Consider the following 25,452-nt stretch of genomic DNA (forward strand, 5'->3'; position numbering starts at 1 on the left):
GACGTCACTTCGCTGGCGGGCGGCACCAGTCGCGCCCTCGCTCGTGTGCTCGGCGAGATTTACAAACACCCGCTCAAAGTGTTCCGGCCCGGCCTCGACTCGACCGAAGTCCTCCGCTTGCGAGCCATCCATGGTAAGGTTTTTTTGACGCCAACCTTCCTTCCATTGCCGTTGTTATGCTTTGGAGCTGCAAAACCAACGTTCAAATCTGAGGGAGAGGGAGTGGCCGTTTCGCCAAGACACAAACTTGTTGGCTCAGATTCAACCCAAAAACGATCAACGTCAACATGCACAAAACAAACAAAACAAACAAGCCAATGCTTACGTGATTGTCTTTGAATGGACTTGGTGTTAGATCTCAGAAAACTACACAATATTGCCAACCCAGACCACCAGTTTACAAGAACTCAAGTCTACTCCCAAATGTGGCGGAGCGAATCGCTGCGAAGCTACATGCATTTCCTGATTCCGCCCATTCTCATCAACGCGATGCTTGGGAGCGTGGTCTTCTTCACCTACACGGAGGCTCGGTCTGCTCTCGATGCTCGCTGGCTTGATCAGATTGCCAAGGCGGCGCGGCAGGCAGATGCCGAACCCAACTCTGCGCTGCATGCTCGCCTGCACCCCTACGCGTCAACGCCCACGACGAAGCGCTTTGACTTCAACCTCACTGTCGGCGGGCTGCACGCAATGCAGGCGGGAGCTCTTGCCGGTGCCGTCAACGCCATCATCGCCAATCCGATTGACTCGACCCATTGGTTCTACCTGCGCCGCGTCTCGGCAGAGATGAGTGCTGCGTTGGCCTATCGGAATGTCGCGTCTGCAACGCCCATCCACCACTTTGCACAGTCGTCGCTTGTTTCCGAGCAGTCTGCGGCATTGGACAACAAGGCAATAAGCCAACCCGTGTCGCACAGCCCGAGCGCACGGCCACTGGCACCGACTCTGCATGCCAGGATGGGGCTTTGGTCATCGCTGCTTGAGGTGTATCGGCAAAGCGGCGTCCTCGGGCTGTACAGCGGGCTGACAATCGGACTGGTTCGTGGCATCCTAGGGTATGGCGTCTTTTTCCAAGTGTACGAGCAGACGCTGACGCTGCTCCAAGGGAATATCGCCTTTCGTGTCTCTCGCGCCTTCCAGCAACGCAACTTTGAAGAGCTGTTCGAAACACTCGAGCTCGACACGAAAACATCACATTCTTCGCGACCACACCACCACTACCACCACCACCACTACATGGCGGTGATACTGGCTGGAAGCCTTGCCGGAGCCGGTTACCAGGCCGTTGCACATCCTCTCGGCGCTTTAAAACACGAAACCCTTGCGCACACAATAGCGGCAGGGCGCCGTGTCACCTTTGCCGCGATGCAGATCGCAGCCCGCCAGCTTGGTTGGTCTGGCATGACGGCTGGCTTTACGTCCTCGCTGTATCGAGCGGTGCCGTCTTCTGTCATTGGTTTGCTCATCTATGAAGCATTGCGAGACGATCCCACCGCCGTTTCGAGCTCGCTTTAAGCCAAAGTACAGTAACGTCAAAAACAATTAACAAACAATACAAATTCTGGTTTCTGCCCGTGCTTTTTGCTTCTTCCTCGTACCGATGCACACGATCCAAGTCCTAGTTGATTGAGTTACGGTGCTGCTATGCTGATGGTCAGCTTTTTTTGGCAGTCCAGAATTGCAAAACACCCAACGCTGCCAATCCATTATCAGAAACAGCGATTCTTTTTGTTTTGTTCGTTTGTTTTGGTTTTGGCTGCTGTGAAAAACCGTTCCGCTTCGCTCTCGGCTGTGCATGCGTGGTGATCTGTTGAGCCAACACGCAACACCATGCCGGGTGACCGACGGATACAAGCAGCCGACCCAATACAAGCAGCCGAAGCCGAAGCCGGCGAAACGGCTGCGCTTGCTTCCGTCATAGGTGCAGCTGCAACGATGGCGCCACCGCCGCCGTTGATGCCGAGCATGTCGGGACCCATCTCGGACATTGGTCTGCTGCTCATCGAGAAGGAGACCCCGCCGCCCGGCTATCATGTAATGCAATGCAACGACAATCGGGTGACTTTTTTTTTTTTTTTTTTTTCGGGTGTTGAGGTCAACGCTCGTCATTTCTTCACTTCTGCCTCGGTGCACATGTCTCATTGTGCGAGTTGCGTCCTTTTGTTTGAACAACCGCGCTTTTTGGGGTACTGCTTGCTCAGGTGATTACGCGGTCGCCGCTGGGACACTCGGCCAACCTCAACAAGGGCATCAAGCGGAAAAGCCGCAAGCTCGTCCTCTGCTTCAAGCGCGACGCCTCCTGCTCTCGGCCGCTCACCGACATTCGTCTGCTCTCAGACTCCGACCCAGTGCCACCCGGCGTGAGTTGCCTTGCGTTGCTGTGGCTTTTGGCTGTTTGAAGCGAGCTTTTTTTTTTTTTTTTTTTTTTTTTTTTTTTTTTTTTTGATTCGGAGCTTTGTTGTAGAACCAACCATTTGCTCACCACTCGTCGGTCTTTTGGTTGCTCTCCGCAATTTCCCCCATTGGGCAGTATTCTGTTATTGTGAAAACGTACGGAGGAGCGGAAGCGGCTCTGAACGCTGGCGGCAAGCCCATGTTTCTGGCTTACACAAGGTAAAAGCCAGCTGTTCATTCCTTTTGGCTCGTTTCATGCGAGCCGCCCAAACCCCCCCCCCCAACCCGAGGCGGGCATGATACTAACATTGCGCTCTTGATGCTCTTGTTCCATCACAGACAACCCATTTTGCGAGACTTGAGAGCTGCGCCGGTAATTCCGTTGAGCGAAGCGCTGGGTGCGAACGAGCCAATCCCGCCCTCGCCAATGAGCTCAGAACACTCAATCCCTCCGTTTGGAGCTTTCAACAATGAGAGCCCGCAAGCAGAGACGGCGCTGCGGCAACGCAACACATCTTTCACTTCCACCACCTCGTCCCTCTCGTCGTCACGATCCTCGTCGTCCCTGTCCTCCGCTCCAAATTCTGGAGACGACCCAAGCTCATTACAAGCATCCTCCTCCTCCTCCGTCCACGCTTGCTCTGTTGGTGACCGGAGCGGACCACAGGCGGACGGCGAAACTGGGAATGAGAATAGCAATTCTGGGGCCACTTCGTTTGTCGACGGCGATCATGTGGTTGAAGGCCTGTCTGTCATCCTACCAAACCGCAACGAGCGCGCGCCGGATGGCTACATTACGCTGTCTCGCTTTACCAACGGGGCGATGACGCCTCTCTCGCGCAAGCGCGTGCACATTTGCTTCAAGCTCAGTTCGCGTTACTCTGTGGCGCGTGTGTCCAGCATGATCGCGGAGGCTTTGCATCCACCAATGCCGAGCGCTTCCAATCACGAGCTCCTGCCCAGCTATCCTAGCGACGACGCCGCCATGTCACCAACGGCGGATTATTTCGGCGATCCGGGCTTTCTGTACGATCTGCATCTGCATTATTGGGCTGGTCGTGCGGATCCGGTACTGAACGCCTTGTCATCGTTGCCGCGGCCGCTGTGCAACTACGAGCTGCTCCTCCGCACCAAAGTGCACATAATGCAGCAACGGTATGGTGCCGCGCTCGACGACTGTTTGCAGGCGATTCGGTTGCGTCCGTACTATTTCAAGGTATGTTTTGTCGATTTTGTGAACGAGTCCTTGGAGAGTGCGACGCTCATCCCACGCCTTTTTGGTCGTGTATTCTCTTTTCTATGATTATTTTTGCTTATTTTTTTTTTGTTTGCTTGCTTCTAATGCTGATCAGGGGTTTTCGGTACTTGGACGATTACTCGAGCGGCTCAACTTTCTGAACGAGGCTCGGTCGGCCTACCTGCTGTCCGCAGAGCGCTGCCTCCCGTTTGTAACACAGCCGCCTCAGGAGGGTTCGCTGCAGCCGCTTCCACCGGCGTATTCCGAGTGCCCCACGGCGCACTTTTTCGTGACTCGGCTCTTTCCCTTGCATCTCAATCCCAACCGGCCGCCAGTGTCAGAGTTGCAGGCAACCGACGAGGCCGAACTCTTCGATCCCGACGGCTTTGGAAAGCGGGCGCTGGCGCGAGTCAACCATCTGCTTGCAGACCAGCTTCGAGTGCAAGGCAACACAGCCTTCCAGTCGGGCGCGACGCAGAAAGCCCTGCAGCTCTATTCGCAAGGCCTGGAGATTGATCCGAGCAACGTCTTGCTTTACAGCAACCGCGCAGCTGCTTTCCTTGTCCAGGAAGATTACCAGAATGTGCTTCGTGACTCTGACTTGTGTCTCAAGCTCGACCCAAATTGGATCAAGGTCAGTCAGTCAGTCAGCGAAAAAATACCGCGGCTTCTTGGAGTGGGGGGAGAAAGTAGGGAGTGCTTCAGCTTGTCTCTGACTTTTTTTTTTTTTTTTTTTTTTCTTCTTTTTTTTTTTTTTTCTTCTTTTTTTTTTTTTTTTCTTCTTTTTTTTTTTTTTTTTTTTTTTTGCTTTCGCAAGTCAAAAGCCCTCGAGCAACTCGGCCGCCTGGAGGAGGCACTTGCAGCGACGGTGGCGGGGCACTTGCAGCGACGGTGGCGGGTCTCGAGGTGGCGAAAGACGAGCCCACGCTCAGTCGCTGCAGAACAGTGCTGGACTCGAGTGCAGTCATGATGAGCCCTTCCTTTGAATCGATCACATCCATCAAGACGCCACCTCCCTCTTACTCTTCCCATCAGACCAGCCCCGCCCCAACGACTGCCGCTGTAGGGCTGCATTGCCCCCAACTGCAACCAGCGGGCTCTGTGGGCTCTGGATGGGCCCACAACCAATATGCCTCGTCCTCGCGAGGACACAATGGCTCGCGTCCCATCTCCTCTCAATCCTAGCGATTTCTCTTCTCTCTCCCCCCCCCACCTCCTCTCCTTTTTCTTCAGACGGGTTTAGGCTTTTTTTTTTTACTTTCTCCCTCTCGCACAAAGATTAAGTTCATGTTTTAACAATTCCCCCCCCCCCTTGTGTTTGATAGTCAGTGTTTGTAATATAGTTTCAGTTTCCTCTTCAGTTTCCTCTTTCAATCACGGTGTAATATACAATTTTGCAAACATCGAGCAGAGCCCAGCTCTATGCACTTTTGTCGGCTGCGAGCTACTGAGAGGTCTCAGATGTGCGCCATCGCTCATTGCGATGATAACTGTACACGAGCGACAGCGAACCACAGGTCATGACGTGCCATGCTGCGTGCCCTTGGAACAGGCTGTCTGGATTGCAAAGAATCTGTCGTCCACACAATGTGAGAGCCTTGTTTCATCGGGAGCAAGCCAAATCGAGTGAGACTGGTGCTTACGCGAGCAATATCCATCTGGTGCAAACCAAAAGCGGCGATGAGGAGCAAGACGGCAATCACAATCAGTCGAGGTTGAGATGCAATGCGCGAGCGAACAGCATGCGCATATGCGGCATGCAGAATCAATGCAACAATAACCATGGAAGCTGTGCAATGCCACGTTCCAAGAAGCCAAACACAAAAACAAGTCAGAACGCGGTGGCTGAGCAACGACAAAGGTTTCGCGCCCCAGCCAGAGAATACGTACCGACTGTCAGTGTCTCCCGTGGGGCAGTGCGAGCATCCGAATACGGAAGTTGTGAAATCTGGTAGAGGCCAAACACTCCAGCCGCGAGGCAAAGCAGAAACGCAGCAATTGCGCGGTCGGGCAACGTCGCATCGCTCAAGGTCAGCGGCTTCTCTTTGGCTGCCAGCACCACAGCGCCGTGAATGTACTTGAGGGCACTGAGACACAGGAATAGGTAGATGACGGAATACATGCCAGCGACATCAAGAATGTGACCTGATTTAATTTCAATAAAGAGAATGAGGGAGTTTGTCAGCATTGTAGAATTAGCTTTGACAATCACACATGTGGCAGGCCGTACCTTCAAGGCAACGGCACGAGTGATTAGTAAAGGTTCCGACTGCATGCACAATGTTGATGACTCCAAACACAACGGAAAGAATGGGATTGGCGCGAATCAAGTTCAAGGGTCGCGCCTTGTTGACGGAAGAGGCTTGTGTCGTGCCACTGCAGTGTGTACAGAGTCAGCATGCAAGCCCATAAACCCCCAAAGCAGGCATTCGATCAATGGCACAGCTTTACCCGAGCGGATTCGCCTGTTGTGATTCCAATCCGTGCGAACGCAGGTGCTTGAGGTCTCGTGCGGCACACTGCGTACATGAAACAAGGTCAGAATCAATCGATGCATGTATGTACAGTAATGCCATGCACTTGATCTCGATCATCTCTTGTTCTGAGCATCATCTTACCGCAATCATGCAGATGCCAGCCGCCAAGAACGAAAAGTCTGTCAAAGGTGAGCAACCACAGCATTCATGCGAAACGCATTAGTACTGTATTCCCAGTTCTGCGTTCAATGCTCAATCTTGCGGGGGGGGGGATTGGATTCTTCCAATTTGGCGCATCGGTGTCTGGCGTTGAAACCATCGAACGAACGCCAAATTTGACCGAACCCCCCCCCCCAACCAACACCCGAAAGTAAACGTACCAGTGAACGCGTTGCTTGGTTCTCGCACAAATGCTCGCGAGCGATCCTGCATGTGACAAAAGCATCGGAAAAGCACAGCCTCGGCGCAGGTGAGTTGTTGCTGGGAGCGCTTCGATGCGAAATTTTGGAAATTCCTGGGTCGAAAATTTGGATTCGACGCTCTGACTTGCTTCTCCCCCCAGAAACAACCAACGTACCCGCTCGCACCATGGACCAGGGTCTTGTGTGTAGGAAGCCCAGAAGTTGGCGTCGCTCAAGGGACCCGTGGCTGCGTACACGACGAGACCGACAATCGCCAAGTAGACAAACGCGAGCAACGCATCAGCGTGGGCAATCACCGAATGCATGTCTGCTTGTTTTGTTTGAAAAGAAAGAAGATTGAAGGAAAACAAAAACAGGAGTGAGCATCAGATTGAATTCGTGCATTGCATTATTTTTTTGAATCTATTCAATAGAAGCGAGATGAATATTCTTCATTGCTGCAGCAATGGGGGGAAGCGGAGCGCCTTTCAAAATCAAGCTAGCTCCGCCACAATCCCAAACGATCACTTTTTTTTTTTTTTTTGTTTTTGTTTTTGTTTTTTTTTTTTTTTTTTCTTTTTTTTTCCCCCAACCATCCAACTCGACTCAACTGCTCGCGCCATGTCTGCACCCTCGCAGCGCCCTGGTGCCGAGGCTGAATACGCAGTGCCCATCTCGTCTGCAGCAGCAGCAGCGCGCCGAGCGACCGAGGCTGCTCCTGCTGCTGCTCCTGCTCCTGCTGCTAATGCTGGCGATGGATTGTACTCTGTGCCCCGACCGAGGCCGCAGCCAGGCACAAAGCCCGCGCTCGCCAGCCAATCCGCACCAGCATCATCGCCTTCATCTTCATTCGGCTCAGCACCAGCACTAGCAGGAGGCCAGCCGCAGGTGGCTCCGAAGCCTGCGGTTGGAGGGGGCGCTCGACCAGGGCTTGCACACTCGTCCTCGGCCGACCAACCGAGCCCAGCGCGCCCGCCCCCGCCGCAACAGCAACAGCAACAGCAGCAGCAGCAACAACAACAGCAACCTGGAGCCGCTGCCTCAGGCGCACCGCCGCCGATCGCCCCGCGTCCTGGCGCCGCTCGCATTGAAGTGGACGATGACCATGTCTACATGAACTGGGCTCGCGCGAGCGCATCTGGCGGCTCCCGCGCGCTGTCGCCGTCGTCGTCTGCAAGCGCATTGCCATCGGCGCCAGGTAGCGCTGCGCCAGTGATTCCGCCGCGGCGAGTCCCGGGCACCAGCTCGCCTGCTGCTCCAGCTGCTCCTCTTGCTCCTGCTGCTCCTGCTTCTACTGAAGTCTCGTCGCCTGCGCCGACCCCTGTGGTTCTCTCGGACGAAAGCGAAACGGATGATCCGCCGTGGTTCCATCACCAGCTTGGACGCAGTGATACGGAGCGGTTGCTCGGCGCGTGCGGCATCCACGGCGTCTTCCTTGTGCGTGGCTCGGAAACCACATCCAATGCCTACGTCCTTTGTGTCGGGTGAGTAATGCGCTTGTCTTGCGTTTGTTTGTTTTTGTTGCATCCTTCTTCCAGGGTTACTTTTGCATGCTTCTCTGTCTCGTCTTGTTTGATCGCGCCAAAGAGCAAAAACTTGTGCCCTTTTCCATTCGACGTTCGAGGGCTTCGTCTCACAATCTTTTTTTGCTCGACACGCTTTTTATGAACTGCCTGAGCTCATTCACAAATCCACAAGTGACATGCAACTCATCATCCCTCTGACGCTCTGCTCTGCTTTCCATTGGTTGTTTGCACCTGAACAGCACGCAAGACGGCCGCGTCACGCAATACCGCATTCTGCGCGATGCAAGCACCTCTCACTTTCACCTGGAACCAACCGACAATCACACCACGCCTCACTTTGAGACACTGAATGCACTGGTGCAGCACTACTCGATGGACGACGGCGGAATTGCTTGCACGTTGCGCTATCCATTCGAGCGCGCATTTGTGTACGACGTTACTCCGACATCGACGACAACATCAAGCCCGTACTCGGTGCCGGCACCCTCGCGCAACCCATTCCTTGCCTCCACGGCCCAGTCCTCAGCCTCCAAGGCACCTGCGCCTGCTCCGTCGGCTTCCACCACTGCCCTGCCGCGTGGCGATGCGCAAGAGCTCTGCTCTCTGACTTCGGTCTTCATGTCGCGGCTCGCAAAAGAGCAGACGACGTCGCTCAAGACCGATTCCGAGTTTGCCTTCATGCTGCGCCAGTACTTTGAGAACTTTATCTGCCAAGACGCCAACGCCGCCAAATCCGGCTCGACCGCGCGCCATGTGCGTGCCCTGCTCTGCACCGCGACCGATGCGTTTGAACAGGAGCTCGCAAAGTTCACCAAACGCGTGGAGGCTCTGCACAGGATTCTCACGGTCGACCCGACACAACCTCCCAGCGTCGACTCCACTGCTCCCACGTCTGCGGCGTCAGGAAGCTCTTCGCAGCCGTTCAACTCGACACCCACACCCACGTCCCCCACGAGTATCATGGACGATGATCGCGGCGAAGATTTCGAGGCAACGACGAGCTCTCTTCCAGTCTACTCTGGCATGGACACGAGTGGCTATGCTGACGAGTATGGCAACTTTGGCTCGCTCAACTCGCGGTTGTCGGCAGCGCGCGAGTTGGTATCTCGTACCGATCGTGCGATTGCCCTCACACTGCACGATCGAACCTGCCAGCACACCACCCGGTTGGATCAGGCTGCAGACATTCAACAGCTCAAGGTTTCGCAGGGGGTGTATGCCTTTGCCGTCACGCACATCAAGGCAGAAGGCGCCATTCGCAGCAAGGCTCAGCTGACCATCGATATGCTCAAGGGCACGTTGCTTCTGAACAAGAAAGTGTTTGAGCAAAACAACATTCTTCAGCTGATCAAGTCGCGGTCCGATAAGAAGCGTTTGGGCATCAAAGTGCATCTTTTGGGTCGAAAGGACTTTGCCTTCTCTGATGCAAAGGTGAGCAAGCAGCATCGAGCATCGTGGTGCTTGATAATGTTGCGTCCACTGTGTTGGTTTGTAACTCATGTTTGCATGCGTCGTAGACTCGAGAGCAATTCTGTCAGCTGATGCAACAACTGAAAAACATCCACTCTACTGCTGCGCCACGCCAGAAGAGCAAAGTCTCGGTCTATGTCGGCACCTGGAACTTGGGTAAAGCAGACAAAACCAAAAAAAAAAACAGACTTGCCAAAGCTGGCCCACCTGATGCTTGAATTTGGACTCGAAATCTCATGATGCTTCCTTAAAATCCACCTTGTTCTCAACAGGCAACGCAAAGCCACCAGAAGACCTGTCAACCTGGTTGAACTGCAACGCCTTGCCTGATTCAAATTTTTTCCACGACATTGTGGTGATTGGCACGCAAGAAGGGTCGGTCAAGGAAAACGAGTGGATTGCTCATCTGAAAAAGCACTTGGGCGGCGAGGACAAGTACGAGGTCGTCGCGGTTTGCAGCCAGTGGCAGATGCGTCTTGTTGTGCTCGTGCGTGCCATCTACATGCACAAAGTCAGTCACGTGCAGCAGTCGCATGTAGCCACAGGCATTGCAAACGCGCTCGGCAACAAGGGCGCGGTCGGAGTGTCGCTCTTCTTTGAGGGCACCTCGTTCTGCTTTGTCAACTCGCACTTGGCCTCTGGCTCCGAGAAGGTCGCACGCCGCAACGCGCAGTTCTACGAAATTATCAAAGGACTCAATCTTGGTCAGAAGGAGCTGACGGGCTTTGACATTGTCTCCCAGTTCCACCATCTCTTCTGGTTTGGCGATCTCAACTACCGCATCGATTTCGCGCCGCCACAGGTGCTTGAAATGATCTCCGCCCGTCAATGGGAGAAGCTTTTGATGCACGACCAGTTGCTTCGAGCCAAGCGCCAAGGCGCCGCCTTCCACGGATTTGGTATGGGGAGGGGGGGTTGTTTGTCTTGGGGGGTTGCTTTTTGTCCGTGCTTTGCATTTGTCTTTCCTTGTTGTGCTAACCTGCTCATGACACAAACAGAGGAGGCTCCTATCGCTTTCGCGCCGACGTATCGCTATGAGCGAGGAACGCGCGCAAACTACGACACGCAAAAGAAAACACGAACCAACACGCCGTCGTGGTGCGATCGTGTGCTGTGGCGCTCATTCCCCAACACCACCATGGAAGTGGTCAGCTACGGCTGCTCCAACAACATTGTGACGAGCGATCACTCGCCCGTGTTTTCGTCGTTTGCGGTTGGCCTCATCACCCAGTACCTGCCATCGTCCATGCACGCTGCCTCTCCCGAGAGCTTCCGCGTTGACTTTCACTCGCTCACTGTCAAGGTATGTTTGCTTTGGTTTTTTTTTTGGTTTTTTTTTCTTCTTTTTGTGTTTCTCAAGGAAGAATTTGGGGACATTCGCTCACCCACTCTCTGTTTTGGCCCTCCGACTTTGCTCCAACAGTTCAAAACACCCATTGCGACTGGGAAGCGCGATCGACCCCTTCGATTCACGCTCGAGTTCCACGGTCTCTGCTTGGAGAATCCCGTCAAGACGCGCCCGAACAGGTTGTGGGCGAGCGACCGCGACCGGCGCCACTCCACGCTGAACAACCTAGAGGTCTCGCCCATGTGGACGCGCAGCGATTTCCCGGAAATTACGCCGATTTCGTCCGAGCGGGGCTACCTTGAGACCCAGTACCTGCTCATGACAGTCAAGCAGGTCGACACGGACGAGTCGCTGGGCGAGTGTGCCATTTCGCTGCTCTTCCTGTTTAGCGACAACCCCGTCCCGCTCTCCTGTGACCTCCTTCATCGCGGAGAGCTGACTGGTACCCTTACGGGCGATGCCTCCGTCAGGTTGCACGACTTCAGTCAAAAGGGCAACTCTGACGGTGACGACGTGTCTGTGCTCAGTTCGTCGTCTTCGGTCCGCGTTGTTGGGCGACACCAGGCCATGCCATGGCGCAGTTCCATCAGCCAGGCGCTCCCTCCGGCCATCGCCAACAGCAGCAGCTCGCACTCGCCGCTCAAGCCTCCGGCGACATCGAATGCAAACCGCCGCAGCTGGGCTGGAACTCCCGCCGATGCTGCTCCCGCGCAGCCCAGTGCGACTGCAGGCCCCGCCGGTGCTGCTCCAAGCGAGTACGCCGTGCCAACCAGCACGAAACGCAGTGCACCGGCGCCTGTCGCTCCAGTGTCCATGCCCGCCTCGGCCATCTATGGAAATGTGGTCCCACGGGCTGCGGCTGCCTCCTCGCCCGATCAGCAGCCCGGTGCAGCAGCAATTTATGCAAACACCTCATCGCTTGCTTCCCGTCGGACCGACGCAGCCAACACGCAGCCATCCGAATACGCCACTCCCGCATCCTCGCGCTCGCAGCAGCATGCGCGCGAGCTGTCTCAGCTGCAGGAGCTCGTTGGAGAGGGCTTCAGCACGGACGACGGTCTACGCGCGCTGAAAATGCACAACTTCAACGTCGAGCGCGCCGCCGAGTGGTTGGTTGAGAACAGCCTCGACCACCAGCACCCGACAGCCGCTTCCCCTTCAAACGAGTACGCCGCTCCTCGGGCCCAAACCAGCGCCGTCGTGGCACCTGTCGTTCTGGAGCCCTTCCTGAAGAACGACCGACGCCAGTCCAGGAATGTGCACGCCGAGCTCCAGCACTCCTTGACCGAGCTGCAAATGCTTCGAAACGCCCCACCTCCTCCTGCCGCTGTTTCCGTGACTGCTGCAGCGCCCGAGGTTGTTGCCGTTTCAGAAGCCCAGCCTACCACCACCACCACCGCCACCACCACCCCCACAGATGCAAGCGAAAGCGCCCCACAGCCGGCTGTGACGGACGCTGAGACCACTTTGTCGGTGCCTGATCCAGCACCTGCAGAGGTTGTGGTGAAACCGGCGAGCTCTGGAGATTTCAATGAGACAGAACGGATTGCGCCGACACCAGAAAATGCTGTCGCTTCGGAATCCACCGCCTCCTCTTCCATCACCACCACCTCCTCCTCCTCCTCCTCTGCCGTCGCTGAAGCACCAGAGCTTTCTTCTCTCGTCGCACCTGTTGCTGCCGAGTCTGCTTTGCCGAGAGCTGTAGCCAAGCCGTCGCCTCCAGCAGCGCTCAAACCCAAGCCCGCAAAGCCCGCTCGCCCCCAGAGCGTGATTAAGGTAGACAGCTCTGTTGCCGCTGCAGCGACTGTTCCTGCATCCGATCCCGAACCCAGTTCGGCAAAGCGCGATGGCCAGGCCGAGAGCACCGCTGAATCCTTCCAGATTTCCTCTGCGGTACAAGCTGCAGAATCAACTACTGCTCCGGAACCCTCCCAGCCAGCTGTTGCGAGTGTGCTTGCGGGTCAAGCTGCCGCCGCGACTCCTGCTGTGCGTTCTTCTCTTGACGATCTGACTGCATCGATGGAATGGGACGATAGTATCGACGCAGCCTTGTCGCAGACCTTGTCGGACGCTTCGGCGCTTGCGAGTGCGCACCATGTCAAGGACGAGCGCAAGCTGAGCGACATTCACGCCGAGAAGCACCGAACCATCTCTGTCTTGCTCAAGGCGAACAAACCTCCAGCTTCGTTGCACGACTTTTTGGTCCGAGTTCATCTTCAACACCTGGAATCCACTTTTGTAACACATGGCTTTGATGACTTGTCCGTCCTCCGCCAACTCGAAGAAGAGGATTTGGACCAAATGGCCATTACTGACGCGGCGACACGTGCTGCGCTGATGCAGCAAGTGATAACATGGCGCGAAAGCTTTTGCTAGAGTGAGCAAAAGCTCTCTTTTTTTTTTGGCATATTGTTTGCTGTTCGATTTGTTTATTCATTTTGTAGTAGTGTTTGTGTTTGTTTCGCGTTCTGTCGTGCTGCTCTGTTGGTTTTGTTTGGTTTGACAGTTCCGTCCTTCTGGTGCGGGCTGCTCGTGTGCAAACCGTGTTTTTTTTTGTGACGTTGTCAATAGTTGGCCAACATGTTTGCAATTCTTGACCGCTTGCACTTCACGACAACACATTGCTTCAACGTTCATTGGTGCTGAAAGCAGCGTTTTTCTTCTTCTTGGCCCGCCGGGAGCCCGTTCCGGGTACCTGCGGAGGCGGAAACCCGCGCCCGTAGACGTTAAACATGCCTAAAGTCATGTCGGGGGCCAAGTGGGTGAGGCGTCACAGGTTGTTGAGTGAGCAAATGATGCTGCTGACAGATTCTCAAACCTGGTTTTCACAAAAAAAAAAAAAAAAAAGCACGCACTCACCTTGCGAAACCCTCGCTCGCTGTCCAGCCTTCCCTTTCCCTTGAGAGAAGGAAGAGTCGTCAAACTCATCGTCAAAGTCGTATTCGTCTTCTGCTGGCAGCTCGGCAGTCGAGGCATCGTCCGCAGATACCCGCAGGCAATACTCGGACTGGGTGATACCCAGCCACCGTGCCTTGACCAGAAGACACGCGAGGTTTGGCATACGTTGAGCGTTGAATGCACCGTCGAGCCCAAAGTGGGTTGAGACTGTCGCGCCAATTTCAATGAATGAGAGTTGGCGGGCAACAGAAGCGCGCGAACGCAATGTTGATGATATTTTTTACCATGCGAAAACTCGGTCTTGCAGAGCGGGCAGCACGATCGGACTGTCGACCACGTTAATACACAGCGAATGCTGTATGATAACAGAGATGATGATGCAGTCAGCGATTCATGCAACGACACAAGCGACAGCAGAAGCGCAGCAACAAACACGCCTCACCAGAATTCATGGAGGCAGGGCGGGAGCTGGGCCTTGGACTCGTCAAACATATCTTCCAGGCAGATGGCGCACACATTCTCGCCAAGCTCTGTGAGCATGGCCGCAGCGTCCTGAGTGCTTGCGAGGGCCACCGCGGCCATCATGGCACTTGTGTCATCAAGTTTCGCATTGAAGGCGTTGGCGTCGTCGAACTCGTCGGCAGCACGGCCGTCGTAGTCGTCCGCGTCCTCGTAGTGGTCGTCGAATTCCTCGTCATCATACGTGTCACTGTCGTCCAGTCGCAGCCTTGGGGCCTGGCTGCGTGCGGACGAGTGCGACGAATGCACTGCTGCAGGACCGGCACGTGCGCTTGAAGAGTGCCCCGCCGCCGACACGACTCTCGACGCCAGCTTCTCGCCGCCGCCCCGGGCCTTGCTCTGCGTGGCGTGCTTCGACATGGCTCTGGGCGACCTCGTTTAAGCAAAGGTTTTTCAGTTCAACAGAATCAAGGCAAACGAAGCTGCCAAAATTCGATTGTTGCGCAATGTTTGAAGTTTTGGCCGCTCTCTTTTTGTTCTGCTTCGAGTTGTTGCTTTTGCGTTCCTTCAACAGCGATTGAACGCGACGCCGAAGCGAACGAACAAGACTGGGCTCGAATTGTGCTTGGTTTTTCAATAGAGCGAAACACGAAGAAAAAAAAGAAAGGAAAAACAGAAAGCAACACGACGAGAAACAACTCAAATACGCCGAAAAAGCGACCGTTCAAACTGAAGGAGGTGAGAAAATTTCACACTGAATGCATTGTACTAGTATCAATGGCAGAATTGTGTTTGGAACACCAAGAAATTACAAAAACACACACAGAAACAAAAACCACAAGAAGTGCAGTGCGGCTTTAGGCGGTGGCAACAAACTTTTGCTTGGGCTTCTTGGCGAGCTCGTCCGAAACCTGCATCCCAACAAAGGCACAACGTGTAAGTCGTTGTTCCCACACAATGCATGCACATATACACACAAGACGCGGCATCACGATGAAAAAAATGCGGCGTACAGCGTAAGCAAGAGCGGCACGGAGATCCTCAACCAAGTCCTCCTCATCCTCAATGCCGACAGACAGGCGGATGAGCGTGTCCGAAATGCCGAGCTTGGCGCGCTCCTCGGCGCTGACACTGGCGTGGGTCATGATGGCGCTACAATTGCAAGGCGCGGCTTCAAAGTCAGAACACACACACATCGCACCAAGCAGAAATGATTCACCCCAAAAAGGCTTGCGAAAACAAACAACACGTACGGAAGCTCGGCCAAGCTCTCAACAGCGCCAAGACTCTCGGCAAGGGTAAACAGGTGGATCTTCTCAAAGAACTTCTTGGAAGTGGTCATGTCGCCCTTGATGCGGAAGCTGACAACGCCAGTGTAGCCAGAGCATTGACGGTTGGCGAGCTCGTGCTGGGGGTGGGAAGGAAGACCTGTTGTTGTACGACGAGAGCAGTGGGAGGAGGAGGTGTGGCGCAAAATGAGTTGCGCTCTCCTCTCGATCGACAAAAACAATGCAGCAACCAACAACCGAAAAAAAAAACCGGAACGGTGCTCACCAGGGTAGATAACTTCATCGACGCGGTCCGAGTTTTCGAGGAACTTGGCGATGGCGAGCGCGTTGCTCATGTGTGCCTTCATGCGCACAGCAAGCGTCTTGACACCACGAAGAGCGAGGTAGCAGTCGAACGGCGAGGGGACACCGCCAATCGCTGCAAAAGACAGACCGCGCGAACACATGCACAGAGACATGTAGAGAATAAGCACATCAATCAACGCAAGCAACCGACAAACGCGCAGTGCGTACAGTTCTGGTAGTAGCGAAGACGCTCGGCAATAGCATCGTCGCGGCAGCAGACAACGCCAAAGACAGCATCAGAGTGGCCGTTCATGTACTTGGTGACAGAGTGCATGACAATGTCCGCGCCAAGAGTGAGCGGGCGTTGGAAGTACGACGACATGAAGGTGTTGTCGACAACAACGATAATGCCAGCGTGTTCGTGGACAATCTTAGAGACGGCAGCAATGTCGACCAGCTTGAGGGTGGGGTTGGTGGGGCTCTCAATCCAGACGAGCTAGGCAGACCGGCAAAAGGAAAAGAAAAAAAAACAGAGAAGAAAGTTGGATGTCGAGCACAACACAGCTCGTGGCCGGACAATACAATCACAAAACGTTGCGCACAAACCTTGGTGTTTGGCTTGATGGCCGCGCGAAGAGCCTGCTCGTTGTTGAGGTCGACCATCGAGACCTGGATGCCGTCGCGGGTGGCAACCTTGTTAAAGTAGCGGTTGGTGCCACCATAGACGTCGTTCATGCAGATGAGGTGGTCGCCGGCCGCGAGGAGGTGGGTGATGGTAGCGGTGGCCGCAAGACCAGACGAGAAAGCAAAGCCTGGCAAAAACAATTCATTTGCAAGAACATATTGACATGAGTGTTTTTAAGCATGACAAGCGTGCGGGGAGCAAGAGCGAAAAAACGCGTTAGTCGTTGGGTTGGTGTCCAAAACCAAACCCAATAACTAAAACCACCATCCGTTCCGCTCACACCAAGCCCCTGTTCTTACCGTGGTTGGCGACCTCGAGCTTGGCAATGCACGCCTCGTACGCGTTGCGAGTCGGGTTGCCACTGCGCGAGTACTCGAATCCCTGTCCAAGCAGCACAAGTGAGTTCACACCCCATAACCCTGCCCTTGTTCGCGCTCAGCGCCACCCCACACATGCAGCCACACGCAATGCACCCATCTCTGCACTGATACGCAATCAAACACAATGCCCTCCTCTCCTCTTTCATGATGGACCTCTGGCCTCATTGTCGCATGTGGTCGGTTTGAGCACTGTGACCCATTCCCTTCCCTCGCCCCCCCCCCCAAAGACCAGCCGCCTCTCTTCCCACCTCGTCCACATCACCATTCGACTCGCTTGGTGCAAAAATGCGTATTTGCTGTTTCAAAACCCCGGTACCCTTCTGGGTCAACAAGTAGGAACGGTCACCGACCGAATTGAAACGGATTCAACGCGATTTTGCCCCCACTTCTCACTCACTGACTCACTCACTCTCACTCTTCCGCCACCACGCAAACACAAACACAGAGCCGCACTACTTTTTGCACTGCCAGCTTCAAACGCAGCAATGACAGCGCAATAAGAAGAAGGGAATAAGAAGAAGGGAGCCAACGAATAAAATAAAATAAAAAGGCCCACGAGACTTGCTCAACGGAGGTCACGGTCATTGCAATAGGATTTGCATTGAGGAGGTCAGACTTGGTCGTGCTCCAGCAAAACGCGTTAAGATGGATGTGATTTGGCTTTATTGTTCTATAGTGGAGTGGAGTTGGAGTGGAGTTGGAGTTGGAGTTGGAGAGCGCTTACGCGGTGCTGGGCAGGGGCGTCCTGCTTGTAGGTCGTCGCGAGGCTGAGCGGCACAACGACGGCGCCAGTCACAGAGTCGGCTTCCTGGCCAGCGTGGATGGCGTCCGTAGCAAAGTGCTTGAAGGGAGCAAGTGGAGTGGTGGACATGTTTGCTGGTGTTGGTTTGTGTTGTTGAATGTATCAAGACTGAACTTGAACTCACTGAGCAAACAAAACGTCGGAGAACGGAGACTTTTCTGAGTTTAATCTCCGCTGTCCATCCGTCCATGGCATCCATTTTGGTTGTTTAGATTCAGATTGGTGGAAAACCAAAGCCAAGCCAAGCAAACGAGAGTTGTGCGAATTTTGCAATTGTAAACGTCCGGATCCTCTCAATCTCTCTCTCTCTCTCAATCTCTCTCTCCTTCATAGACCTCTCCCATCCATCGCTCTCTTGAACAGAGTACTGTACCAAAATTACTAAAAACTCACTCACGCCACTAAATCAACTTTGAGCACAATATGCGCGTTGCGATCGCTCTGCTGGCTGCGAGTGCGCTTTGCGTCGCGTTCGCTGCGCACTACGCCGTGGGCTACGCCGCAGGTCCTCAGGCCACCCCTGACGGCGCGCTCGGCCGTGGCTTTGGCGACAAGTACGCGTGGTACAAGCTGGACGCCGGCATTCGCCTGATCGCAGACACGGGGCGTCCGGGCATGATTGTCGTGCACAAGTCGTGGTGCGGCGCTTGCAAGAGCCTCGGCCCCGTGTTCGCGGCAGCCAAGCCAGTCCTCGACGAGGCGCACAACTTTGTCATGATCAACGTCTTTGACGACGAGGAGCCCAGCACGCCCGACTTTGGACCCGGTAAGGGAGCAAGCAAGCAAACAAGCAACGATGCATATGGATTTTGCTATGTATCTCAGACTCGCATTTTCTATTCCCGTGGGAATTGTAAACCCCCCCCCCCTTCTAACACTTTGGAATATATTCTCCCGTCTCCTCAAAACAAAACAAAAAAAAAAAAAAAAACTCGGGCCATCGGGACGCTCGCACAGACGGCAAGTACATTCCGCGCATCATGTTCACGGACGGCCGTGGTCGCATTCGCACAGAAATCACCAGCCCAAACCCAAAGTACAAGTACTTTTATGCCCAGCCGAACGACATTGTCAACTCGATGCACGCCGCCCTGGCCTTGGCCAACAATCTCAAGAACGCTGCGGAACAAGTCGCTGAGCCCGCCACTCACGAGCACTCTGGTCATGCCGAGCTTTAAGTCTATTTGGGTGAATGTGTGTGTGTGTACGTATGTGTGTGTGTGGGTGTGTGCAGTGGTTGTTGTTTCGGTGATTTTGAAACTCTTGAAAATCGCATGTTGTATTTATCCAATATGCACCACTTTCAGCGCAAATACTGTAACTTGTTGGACGCTGCTTTAGGAGATGTCGCCAGTTTCATCCTCGTCCGCGTCGTCGTTGCCGTCGCCGTCGTCGTCGTCCTCGTCGCCATCTTCATCAGCTTCAACATCGTCAGAGTCCTCGTCAGCCTCGTCCTGAATTTCATCGTCGTCGTCGTCGTCGCCGTCCTCGTCGTCATACTCGAGGTCTTCCTCGTCACTCGCGTCCATTTCGCGGTCAATGTCGTCCTGACCAGCGGCGTCAGTGACATCGGCGCGCAAGGGGACGTCCATGCCAAGGATTTCATCGCGAATGTCCATCAAAAGACAGCCGAGAATGTTCTTGCCGCCAGACGGACAATCTCGCTTCCAGCCTCCACGAGGGATGCGCCCGGCAGGAACAGCCCAAATTCGATCGCTGATGCTCACATGCACCAACGTGGACTTGCCCGTCATCAACAGCACCTCGCGCACGGCCAGGTTTTGGGCGACCTTGGCCTCCAGCCCTCGTCGCATGATGCTGACTTTGATCTCTTCCCAGTCGGTACGCAGCGGGTGTGCCGCATAAGTTGCGCGGCCCAATCGCTGGGCCTGCTCTGCAGTTGCCGCCGCCCGAACTGTCTCTTCCACGGGGGTGTTGTGGTATTTTTGGGCCTGGAAAAAGTGAATCACGCTCGGCCACATCTTGCCATCGAGCAGAATAGGCGCTGGGTAGAACCCTGAAAGTGGGCCGACAATGGGATCGGTCTGATCGCGGAATTGGATTTGGGGCTCCAAGATCTCGTGCTTGAGATGAATTTCAAGCGAAGAATCGTGCCGGAGGGGTGCCGCGAGTGCTTGAAACAGCTTGTTGAATTCGATCGCAAGCTTGCTGGTAATGGCAGGGCAGCGGCGAACGTCCACCAGCTGCAAGCGACTTCCAGATGGCGGCAGCACTTTGGGAATGTCGCCAAAAGCCTCGTCACTGGCCACAGAAGTGGGCTTTGACTTGCGCTTGTTGTTTCCGGCGCGCCCGGCAATGTAGTCAGCAAGATGCTCGAGGCTTGCAACGGTGAGATGCTTCACGCCAGCCAGCACAAACGTTTCGAGCCCCGGAATGTTTCGCGTCAACAGCCGCACGCATGCGTCCGTGAGGTACGTGCAGTCCGAGAAGTCTAGCGTGGTCAGGTTCACAAGCCGCGGGGCTAGGAATTCGATCAGATTGGGCGTGGCCAAGTACGAACAGCCGGCCAGAGACAAGTGCGCAAGATTTGGGCAGCTTTTGGCCAGTTGCTTCATGTTGCCCTCCGTGACATACACGTTGGAAAAGTCAATCGACTCGAGGCCACGCACCAGCAGCACCTTGAGCGCAGATCCGACAAACTTGCCTCGCGCGCGCAAGCCGGAAATGATTTGCTGCAGAACGTGGTTGTCTGGAAAGCCTTCCAGGTCGTAGAGCGGCAGGTTGTTGCACACAACGTTCACGCACATGTCTGACAATGTCTTGACGGGCACGGGTTCTCCGGGGATTGGCGGGAGGTTTTCCTGTGTCAGTCGTAGCGTTGAGTTTTGAGTGCCGTCGGGATTTTTGCAAGTCAAAATTTGAGTGAATCTTTACCAGGGAGATCGAATGTCCGTACTTTGCTCGAATATACTCAATGTTGTTGACCTGGATGATTTCAAAGCGCGGGATGGCAAGTCGCCCTGCGCTCATGGATGTTTGCACAGTGCTGCGAATGTCCCTCTCGGTCCACGCGTCCATCTGCCGCGCCTCGACCAACTCTTGCAGCGGCACAAACCCTGTTTCATATATACATAATAGAACGTGTAAGGTTGAGTGAGTGTGTGGGACTCCACCAAGTGTTGACTTGACTGTCCCGATGACGAAATCGCGCTGTCATGTCATGCCACTCGAAGATGCAATGCTCCTGACCTGATCGATAGAACGTGTGGCCTGGGTAGGATGGGTGTCTGAGAAGATAGCTCATTCGGATGCTGAGCGGTTTCAGCAGGTCGTCGGTCATTGTGGAGTGAGTTACGCTGTGCTAACGAAAATTGTGATGAATTGGCGGGAAAACCAAAAGTAGAAGTGCAGAGACAAAAAGGACTGAAGCGACGACAAATGTAATGTAATGTAGTGTAAATGCAATTCGAGTCGAGCCTCATAGGAACGCGACTGGAACCATAGCCGAGAGAGACAGAGAGATAGAACGATAGAGAAAGAAACGAACGATCGTATGGCACTGTATTGCTCAAGCGCGCTTTCCACCGGAAACACGAACAACCCAGGTCGCTTGGAGGCGAGAGACAATCTCCTTCTTGGAGTCGAGGACATTGACTTGGATGACGAGCGACTCGTCGACCGGCTTGCCGGCCTGGGCGCTGGACGCCATCGATTCGACCTGGCGTACTTGCTCGGGGGTGAGCTGCGCGTGGCACGAGATGACGCCGCGCGCCTTGCGATCGTAGGCAACGCTAATGTTGGTGACAATGACGCGGCCGCCAAAGTGCTCGGTGGCGCGGGTGGCGAGCAGGCCGCTCGCGAGCTCGGCGGCGTTCGCGATTGCCAGCGCGTGGATGCTGGTGAACGGGTTGCGGAGCCACGGGCGCTCGGTCAGCTGGACGAGCGTCTCTGTGGCGTCCACTTGAGCAATGAACGGCGACACGGAGCCAGTGTACGTCGAGAGGATGCCCATCAGCGTGGAAATCAGCTCCCTGCCCAACGGCTGCTTGTGCACGGCGCCCCACAGCGACTCGAGGAACCTGCGCTTGGCTGCAACAACGCCAAAGTTTCAGTTCAGTTCAATCAGTTCAGTTCAGTTCAATCAGTTTCATCAGTCAGTCACAGTCTCGGAACGTTTCACGTGTGAGAGGTGGTCGTCGGAGATTGATCCGATTTTGGGAAGGCAAGCCAACACAGGCCCCATCATCCTCACCTTTGCCAGACAGAGCCCATGCGACGAGTGCGGGCGTGTTGATGACGAGTGCAACAATAAACTGGAGCACGCCAAACACCAAGAACAGGGGGTACAGCACGGCAGTCGCGGCAACGTCCGTCACTGTCATTTTTTTTTTTTGCAAATGCGGAATCGAACAAAGACTGGCTTGGTTGGTCTTCTTCTTTATTCCTACTATACTTTTTTCCAGTGCAATCCGAAGTGTGAATGTCCAATGCCAGTGTTTCATGCATTGTCCAACGATCGAGTCTGAAATCTGCCTTTGAAAACCTTGAAATCTGTGCAGAATTGTCCAATTGGTACAGTACCAATTGGTGCTTCATCCCTACAGTATTTCAATCCATCCTAGTAAGTTTTTTGCAGTCCTCCAATTTTTTTTTCACCCACAGTTTCCTCACAAACAACCATGCTGCGCGCTGCCATGACTGGTGCCGCGCGTTCGCTCGCTCGGTAACCAACACTCAAAACCCAAAACCAAAACCAAAACCAAAACCAAACCCTTCCCCTCTCTCTCGCTCGCTCGCTCGCTTCTTCGCTCTTCGTCCTCCCAGCGCCGCTCCTTACTCGACGATCGTTCCTCCTTGTCATTGCATTGCATTGAGATCTCCTTCCACCACCTCGTCCTGCTTGCTCCTCACTTCACTGTGGTTTTCTTTCTTCTTTTTTTTTTTTTTTTTTTTAAGCAGCAACGCCGCTTCCGTTCAGCCCGCCCGCACCTTCACGATCGCCGCCGTCGCGTCTGCAGGCTCGTCCTCGTCTGCTGCTGCTGCACATGACGATGAGGAAGGCGGCTCGTTCGCCCGCGGCCTGTTCTCTGGTCGCATCCGCGAGTCCCAGGCAAGTACAACAAACATAAAGCAAAAAAAAAAAAAAAAAAAAAAAAAAAAAAAAACCGCGAATTTCGCTCTTTTCTTCTGTTTTGTTGGTTTGATCTTCTTTTCCTTTCGCTTTCGCTTCGAATCCACTTTGATTCGATCGCTGCGTCATTTCTTTCATTTGATCGCTCGTTTCGCTTTGATTGCCAATCTTCGACATTCAAAAAGGAAGGGAAAACATTTTCAAAAGTCAGATGTCGTTCTAAACACGTGAAAAACGACGAAACAAACAAAAAAAAAAAAAAACAAAAAAAAAAACAGATTATTTGATAATGATTTTATTCTATGATGATTGAATGAACGCTTCGCTCGTCAATCAGCAGAGAAGATTGATCGCTTGTGAGTGAGTGAGTGAGTGAGTGAGTGAGGATTGAATCAGACACAAATCCGATGATGGAGCGAGTTGGATGGATCGGATCATCACAAAAACGGGGCTTACAACTGAGGACAAACATTATCACTTCAGTTGCTCAGTCAAATCACAAACCCCGACCTGAGAACCGGAGACGACCGGTGTCCCAAACACGAATGACATGACTCGTTCGTTGGCTTTGTTGCTTTGTTGTTGTTGTTGCTCCCGTCGCTCATTCAAAGTCTGTTTTCCTACTGCTTGTATTGCGCACAACACACAGGTCTTCCCGTTCCCCGCTGCAACCATCCTCAACGAGGAGGCCAAGTCCACTCTCCAGATGCTCGTCGACCCTTGCGCCAAGTTCTTTGAGGTGAGCCATTCCCCCTTTAGCACCCCCAGATCAGATCTGATCGCAGAACAGATGATTGGCTCACCACACTCGTATTTGCCATTCCAGACCGTCAACGACCCCGCCAAGAACGACGAAACCGCCTCCATCTCCAAGGAGGCATGGGATGGGTTGAAGGAGATGGGCGCGTTCGGCCTGCAGGTGCCCGAGGAGCTCGGCGGATTGGGCCTCACCAACACTGGCTACGCCCGCCTGGTCGAGATTGTCGGCATGCACGATCTCGGTGTCGGCATTGCTCTCGGCGCTCACCAGTCGATCGGCTTCAAGGGCATCACCCTGTTTGGCACCAAGGAGCAGAAGGCAAAGTACCTGCCCAAGCTCGCTGCCGGCGAGAACATTGCCGCCTTTGCGCTGACAGAGCCCAGCTCTGGCTCGGACGCCAACTCCATCCGCTCGCGCGCCAAGCTGTCGGCCGACGGCAAGCACTGGGTCTTGAACGGCTCCAAGATCTGGATTTCCAACGGCGGCATTGCCGAGATTTTCACCGTCTTTGCACAGACCCAGGTCCCCGATCGCAAGACTGGCGAGCTCAAGGACAAGGTCACTGCCTTTATCGTCGAGCGCTCGTTCGGCGGCCTCACCAACGGCAAGCCCGAGAACAAGATGGGCATCAAGTGCTCCAACACTGCCGAAGTCTATTTCGACGACGTCAAGATTCCCGTCGAGAACGTCCTCGGCCAAGTCGGCGAGGGTTTCAAGGTTGCCATGGCCATCCTGAACAATGGTCGCTTTGGTATGAGGTTGAGAGTGGAGAGCTGATGGCCAGGGCATTCGTGCATTTATAGTTGTTTGTTTGTGTGCGTTCAACCGCTAATTTCTTTTTGTTTCCCCCACCCCACCCCCACACTTCTCCTCTCACCAGGCATGGGCGCTGCTCTGTCGGGCACCATGAAGGCCATGCTCGCCAAGTCTGCTGAGCACGCCATCAACCGCACCCAGTTCGGCTCCAAGATTAAGGAGTTTGGCATGATCAAGGAAAAGTTTGCCCAGATGGCACTCAAGATTTACGCCACCGAATCGATGGCCTACACGCTCGCCGCCAACATGGACCGCGGCTCGAACGACTACCAAATCGAGGCTGCCATCAGCAAGGTTTTCGCCTCCGAGGCTGCGTGGTCTGTGGCCGATGAGGCCCTGCAGGTGATGGGCGGCATTGGCTTCATGAAGGCCGCCGGCTTTGAGCGCGTCGTGCGCGACTTGCGCATCTTCAGGATCTTTGAGGGTGCCAACGAAATTCTGCGCATGTTCATTGCGCTCACCGGCATTCAAGACGCCGGCAAGGATCTCAAGGAGGTCCAGGCCGCGCTCAAGAGCCCCATTTCCAACTTTGGCGTTCTTTCCCAGGAGGCCACCAAGCGCATCAAGCGCATTGTCGGCGTTGGCCACGACACCATCAAGGGCGTGCACCCGCTGCTCCGTGGCCCCGCCGGCCTTGTCGAGTCCCAGGCCACTGCCTTCGGCGCCGCCGTTGACTCGCTGCTGATCACCCACGGCCGCAAGATCATCGACCAGCAACTCAAGCTCAAGCGTGTTGCCGATGCTGCCATTGACCTGTACGCCTCTGTTGCCGTGCTCTCGCGCGCCACCCACGCCCTCAACTCTGGCGCCGCAACCGCCGACCAGGAGGTGCTGCTTGCCACCACCTTCTGCGAGGATGCCCACCGCCGCATTCGCCGCAACATTGCCAGCTTGAACGGCAAGACCACCGACGGCAGCTACGCCCGCATTGCCGACAGCATCTTTGAGAAGGGCTCGTACGACATTTCCCACCCTATTGGTTTCTAATAGCTCGGTTGTTGCCTTATTTCTCTTGTCCTGTGCACTTTCATTGTGATGAACTCCCCCCCCCCTCCCCTTTTGCATTCAACATGCACACTTAAATATCAAATCCCTTGTCAAACAAAACAAACGGTTCACTTTTTCTTTTTCTT

The 25,452-nt window shown here is 54.5% G+C and overlaps 10 protein-coding genes across 10 annotated transcripts; 5 read left to right on the forward strand and 5 right to left on the reverse strand.

The window, feature by feature from the left end:
* Positions 1 to 12: 12 nt before the first annotated feature.
* On the forward strand, positions 13 to 1,515 carry CAOG_01060 (hypothetical protein; the record flags this gene model as incomplete). The annotated part of the gene is made up of 2 exons (XM_004365874.2): positions 13 to 133; positions 356 to 1,515. 2 exons carry the CDS (start codon positions 13 to 15, stop codon positions 1,513 to 1,515), a joined length of 1,281 nt encoding a protein of 426 aa, XP_004365931.2.
* A 315-nt stretch (positions 1,516 to 1,830) lies between these two features.
* CAOG_01061 (hypothetical protein) lies at positions 1,831 to 4,816 on the forward strand (the record flags this gene model as incomplete). The annotated part of the gene is made up of 6 exons (XM_004365875.2): positions 1,831 to 2,034; positions 2,202 to 2,360; positions 2,531 to 2,613; positions 2,734 to 3,610; positions 3,747 to 4,269; positions 4,449 to 4,816. The coding sequence occupies 6 exons, from the start codon at positions 1,831 to 1,833 to the stop codon at positions 4,814 to 4,816; spliced, it is 2,214 nt and encodes a 737-aa protein (XP_004365932.2).
* Positions 4,817 to 4,973: 157 nt separating this feature from the next.
* CAOG_01062 (hypothetical protein) lies at positions 4,974 to 6,877 on the reverse strand. Its single transcript, XM_004365876.2, has 8 exons — positions 6,686 to 6,877; positions 6,489 to 6,534; positions 6,250 to 6,287; positions 6,083 to 6,150; positions 5,862 to 6,007; positions 5,522 to 5,776; positions 5,275 to 5,420; positions 4,974 to 5,204 (listed from the first exon to the last, which is right to left on the reverse strand). Exons 1-8 carry the CDS (start codon positions 6,833 to 6,835, stop codon positions 5,076 to 5,078), a joined length of 978 nt encoding a protein of 325 aa, XP_004365933.1. The 5' UTR covers positions 6,836 to 6,877; the 3' UTR covers positions 4,974 to 5,075.
* A 191-nt stretch (positions 6,878 to 7,068) lies between these two features.
* On the forward strand, positions 7,069 to 13,452 carry CAOG_01063 (endonuclease/Exonuclease/phosphatase). Its single transcript, XM_004365877.2, has 6 exons — positions 7,069 to 7,993; positions 8,275 to 9,466; positions 9,553 to 9,661; positions 9,778 to 10,404; positions 10,504 to 10,808; positions 10,929 to 13,452. The coding sequence occupies exons 1-6, from the start codon at positions 7,131 to 7,133 to the stop codon at positions 13,227 to 13,229; spliced, it is 5,397 nt and encodes a 1,798-aa protein (XP_004365934.1). The 5' UTR covers positions 7,069 to 7,130; the 3' UTR covers positions 13,230 to 13,452.
* Positions 13,263 to 14,884, reverse strand: CAOG_01064 (hypothetical protein). The gene is made up of 4 exons (XM_004365878.2): positions 14,194 to 14,884; positions 14,036 to 14,106; positions 13,713 to 13,958; positions 13,263 to 13,589 (listed from the first exon to the last, which is right to left on the reverse strand). The coding sequence occupies exons 1-4, from the start codon at positions 14,628 to 14,630 to the stop codon at positions 13,480 to 13,482; spliced, it is 864 nt and encodes a 287-aa protein (XP_004365935.1). The 5' UTR covers positions 14,631 to 14,884; the 3' UTR covers positions 13,263 to 13,479.
* Positions 14,885 to 14,957: 73 nt separating this feature from the next.
* On the reverse strand, positions 14,958 to 17,755 carry CAOG_01065 (cystathionine gamma-lyase). The gene is made up of 8 exons (XM_004365879.2): positions 17,574 to 17,755; positions 16,769 to 16,850; positions 16,391 to 16,596; positions 16,013 to 16,280; positions 15,765 to 15,917; positions 15,464 to 15,638; positions 15,224 to 15,362; positions 14,958 to 15,121 (listed from the first exon to the last, which is right to left on the reverse strand). Exons 1-8 carry the CDS (start codon positions 17,718 to 17,720, stop codon positions 15,068 to 15,070), a joined length of 1,224 nt encoding a protein of 407 aa, XP_004365936.2. The 5' UTR covers positions 17,721 to 17,755; the 3' UTR covers positions 14,958 to 15,067.
* A 314-nt stretch (positions 17,756 to 18,069) lies between these two features.
* On the forward strand, positions 18,070 to 18,989 carry CAOG_01066 (thioredoxin domain-containing protein 12). Its single transcript, XM_004365880.2, has 2 exons — positions 18,070 to 18,417; positions 18,609 to 18,989. The coding sequence occupies exons 1-2, from the start codon at positions 18,075 to 18,077 to the stop codon at positions 18,827 to 18,829; spliced, it is 564 nt and encodes a 187-aa protein (XP_004365937.1). The 5' UTR covers positions 18,070 to 18,074; the 3' UTR covers positions 18,830 to 18,989.
* Positions 18,914 to 21,068, reverse strand: CAOG_08465 (hypothetical protein). Its single transcript, XM_011271735.1, has 3 exons — positions 20,862 to 21,068; positions 20,547 to 20,728; positions 18,914 to 20,473 (listed from the first exon to the last, which is right to left on the reverse strand). Exons 1-3 carry the CDS (start codon positions 20,950 to 20,952, stop codon positions 18,989 to 18,991), a joined length of 1,758 nt encoding a protein of 585 aa, XP_011270037.1. The 5' UTR covers positions 20,953 to 21,068; the 3' UTR covers positions 18,914 to 18,988.
* CAOG_08466 (hypothetical protein) lies at positions 21,042 to 22,029 on the reverse strand. The gene is made up of 2 exons (XM_011271736.1): positions 21,865 to 22,029; positions 21,042 to 21,701 (listed from the first exon to the last, which is right to left on the reverse strand). Exons 1-2 carry the CDS (start codon positions 21,992 to 21,994, stop codon positions 21,181 to 21,183), a joined length of 651 nt encoding a protein of 216 aa, XP_011270038.1. The 5' UTR covers positions 21,995 to 22,029; the 3' UTR covers positions 21,042 to 21,180.
* Positions 22,030 to 22,233: 204 nt separating this feature from the next.
* On the forward strand, positions 22,234 to 25,438 carry CAOG_01069 (acyl-Coenzyme A dehydrogenase). The gene is made up of 5 exons (XM_004365883.2): positions 22,234 to 22,335; positions 22,572 to 22,722; positions 23,393 to 23,482; positions 23,570 to 24,254; positions 24,384 to 25,438. The coding sequence occupies exons 1-5, from the start codon at positions 22,292 to 22,294 to the stop codon at positions 25,304 to 25,306; spliced, it is 1,893 nt and encodes a 630-aa protein (XP_004365940.2). The 5' UTR covers positions 22,234 to 22,291; the 3' UTR covers positions 25,307 to 25,438.
* Positions 25,439 to 25,452: the final 14 nt, after the last annotated feature.

Source organism: Capsaspora owczarzaki, assembly GCF_000151315.2.
Source record: "Capsaspora owczarzaki ATCC 30864 unplaced genomic scaffold supercont2.1, whole genome shotgun sequence".
Classification (NCBI taxonomy): Eukaryota; class Filasterea; order Ministeriida; family Capsasporidae; genus Capsaspora; species Capsaspora owczarzaki.

Coding starts and splice junctions, on each gene's coding strand:
- CAOG_01062 (XM_004365876.2), bottom strand. CDS start 6,835: ATGCATTCGGTGATTGCCCACGCTGATGCGTTGCTCGCGTTTGTCTAC. Junction 6,288..6,488: donor ACCAAGCAACGCGTTCACTG/GTACGTTTACTT, acceptor CACCTTTGACAG/ACTTTTCGTTCTTGGCGGCT. Junction 5,421..5,521: donor ACGGGAGACACTGACAGTCG/GTACGTATTCTC, acceptor GGCATTGCACAG/CTTCCATGGTTATTGTTGCA.
- CAOG_01063 (XM_004365877.2), top strand. CDS start 7,131: ATGTCTGCACCCTCGCAGCGCCCTGGTGCCGAGGCTGAATACGCAGTG. Junction 9,662..9,777: donor TGTCGGCACCTGGAACTTGG/GTAAAGCAGACA, acceptor TGTTCTCAACAG/GCAACGCAAAGCCACCAGAA. Junction 10,809..10,928: donor TTCACTCGCTCACTGTCAAG/GTATGTTTGCTT, acceptor TTGCTCCAACAG/TTCAAAACACCCATTGCGAC.
- CAOG_01064 (XM_004365878.2), bottom strand. CDS start 14,630: ATGTCGAAGCACGCCACGCAGAGCAAGGCCCGGGGCGGCGGCGAGAAG. Junction 13,959..14,035: donor CAAGACCGAGTTTTCGCATG/GTAAAAAATATC, acceptor TTGGCGCGACAG/TCTCAACCCACTTTGGGCTC. Junction 13,590..13,712: donor GCGAGCGAGGGTTTCGCAAG/GTGAGTGCGTGC, acceptor ACATGACTTTAG/GCATGTTTAACGTCTACGGG.
- CAOG_01065 (XM_004365879.2), bottom strand. CDS start 17,720: ATGTCCACCACTCCACTTGCTCCCTTCAAGCACTTTGCTACGGACGCC. Junction 16,597..16,768: donor GCTCGAGGTCGCCAACCACG/GTAAGAACAGGG, acceptor TGTTTTTGCCAG/GCTTTGCTTTCTCGTCTGGT. Junction 15,918..16,012: donor TCTTCGCTACTACCAGAACT/GTACGCACTGCG, acceptor TGTCTTTTGCAG/CGATTGGCGGTGTCCCCTCG.
- CAOG_01066 (XM_004365880.2), top strand. CDS start 18,075: ATGCGCGTTGCGATCGCTCTGCTGGCTGCGAGTGCGCTTTGCGTCGCG. Junction 18,418..18,608: donor CACGCCCGACTTTGGACCCG/GTAAGGGAGCAA, acceptor ACGCTCGCACAG/ACGGCAAGTACATTCCGCGC.
- CAOG_08465 (XM_011271735.1), bottom strand. CDS start 20,952: ATGACCGACGACCTGCTGAAACCGCTCAGCATCCGAATGAGCTATCTT. Junction 20,729..20,861: donor CCACACGTTCTATCGATCAG/GTCAGGAGCATT, acceptor TATATGAAACAG/GGTTTGTGCCGCTGCAAGAG. Junction 20,474..20,546: donor ACGGACATTCGATCTCCCTG/GTAAAGATTCAC, acceptor CGACTGACACAG/GAAAACCTCCCGCCAATCCC.
- CAOG_08466 (XM_011271736.1), bottom strand. CDS start 21,994: ATGACAGTGACGGACGTTGCCGCGACTGCCGTGCTGTACCCCCTGTTC. Junction 21,702..21,864: donor ATGGGCTCTGTCTGGCAAAG/GTGAGGATGATG, acceptor GCGTTGTTGCAG/CCAAGCGCAGGTTCCTCGAG.
- CAOG_01069 (XM_004365883.2), top strand. CDS start 22,292: ATGCTGCGCGCTGCCATGACTGGTGCCGCGCGTTCGCTCGCTCG. Junction 22,723..23,392: donor GTCGCATCCGCGAGTCCCAG/GCAAGTACAACA, acceptor CACAACACACAG/GTCTTCCCGTTCCCCGCTGC. Junction 23,483..23,569: donor CTTGCGCCAAGTTCTTTGAG/GTGAGCCATTCC, acceptor TTGCCATTCCAG/ACCGTCAACGACCCCGCCAA.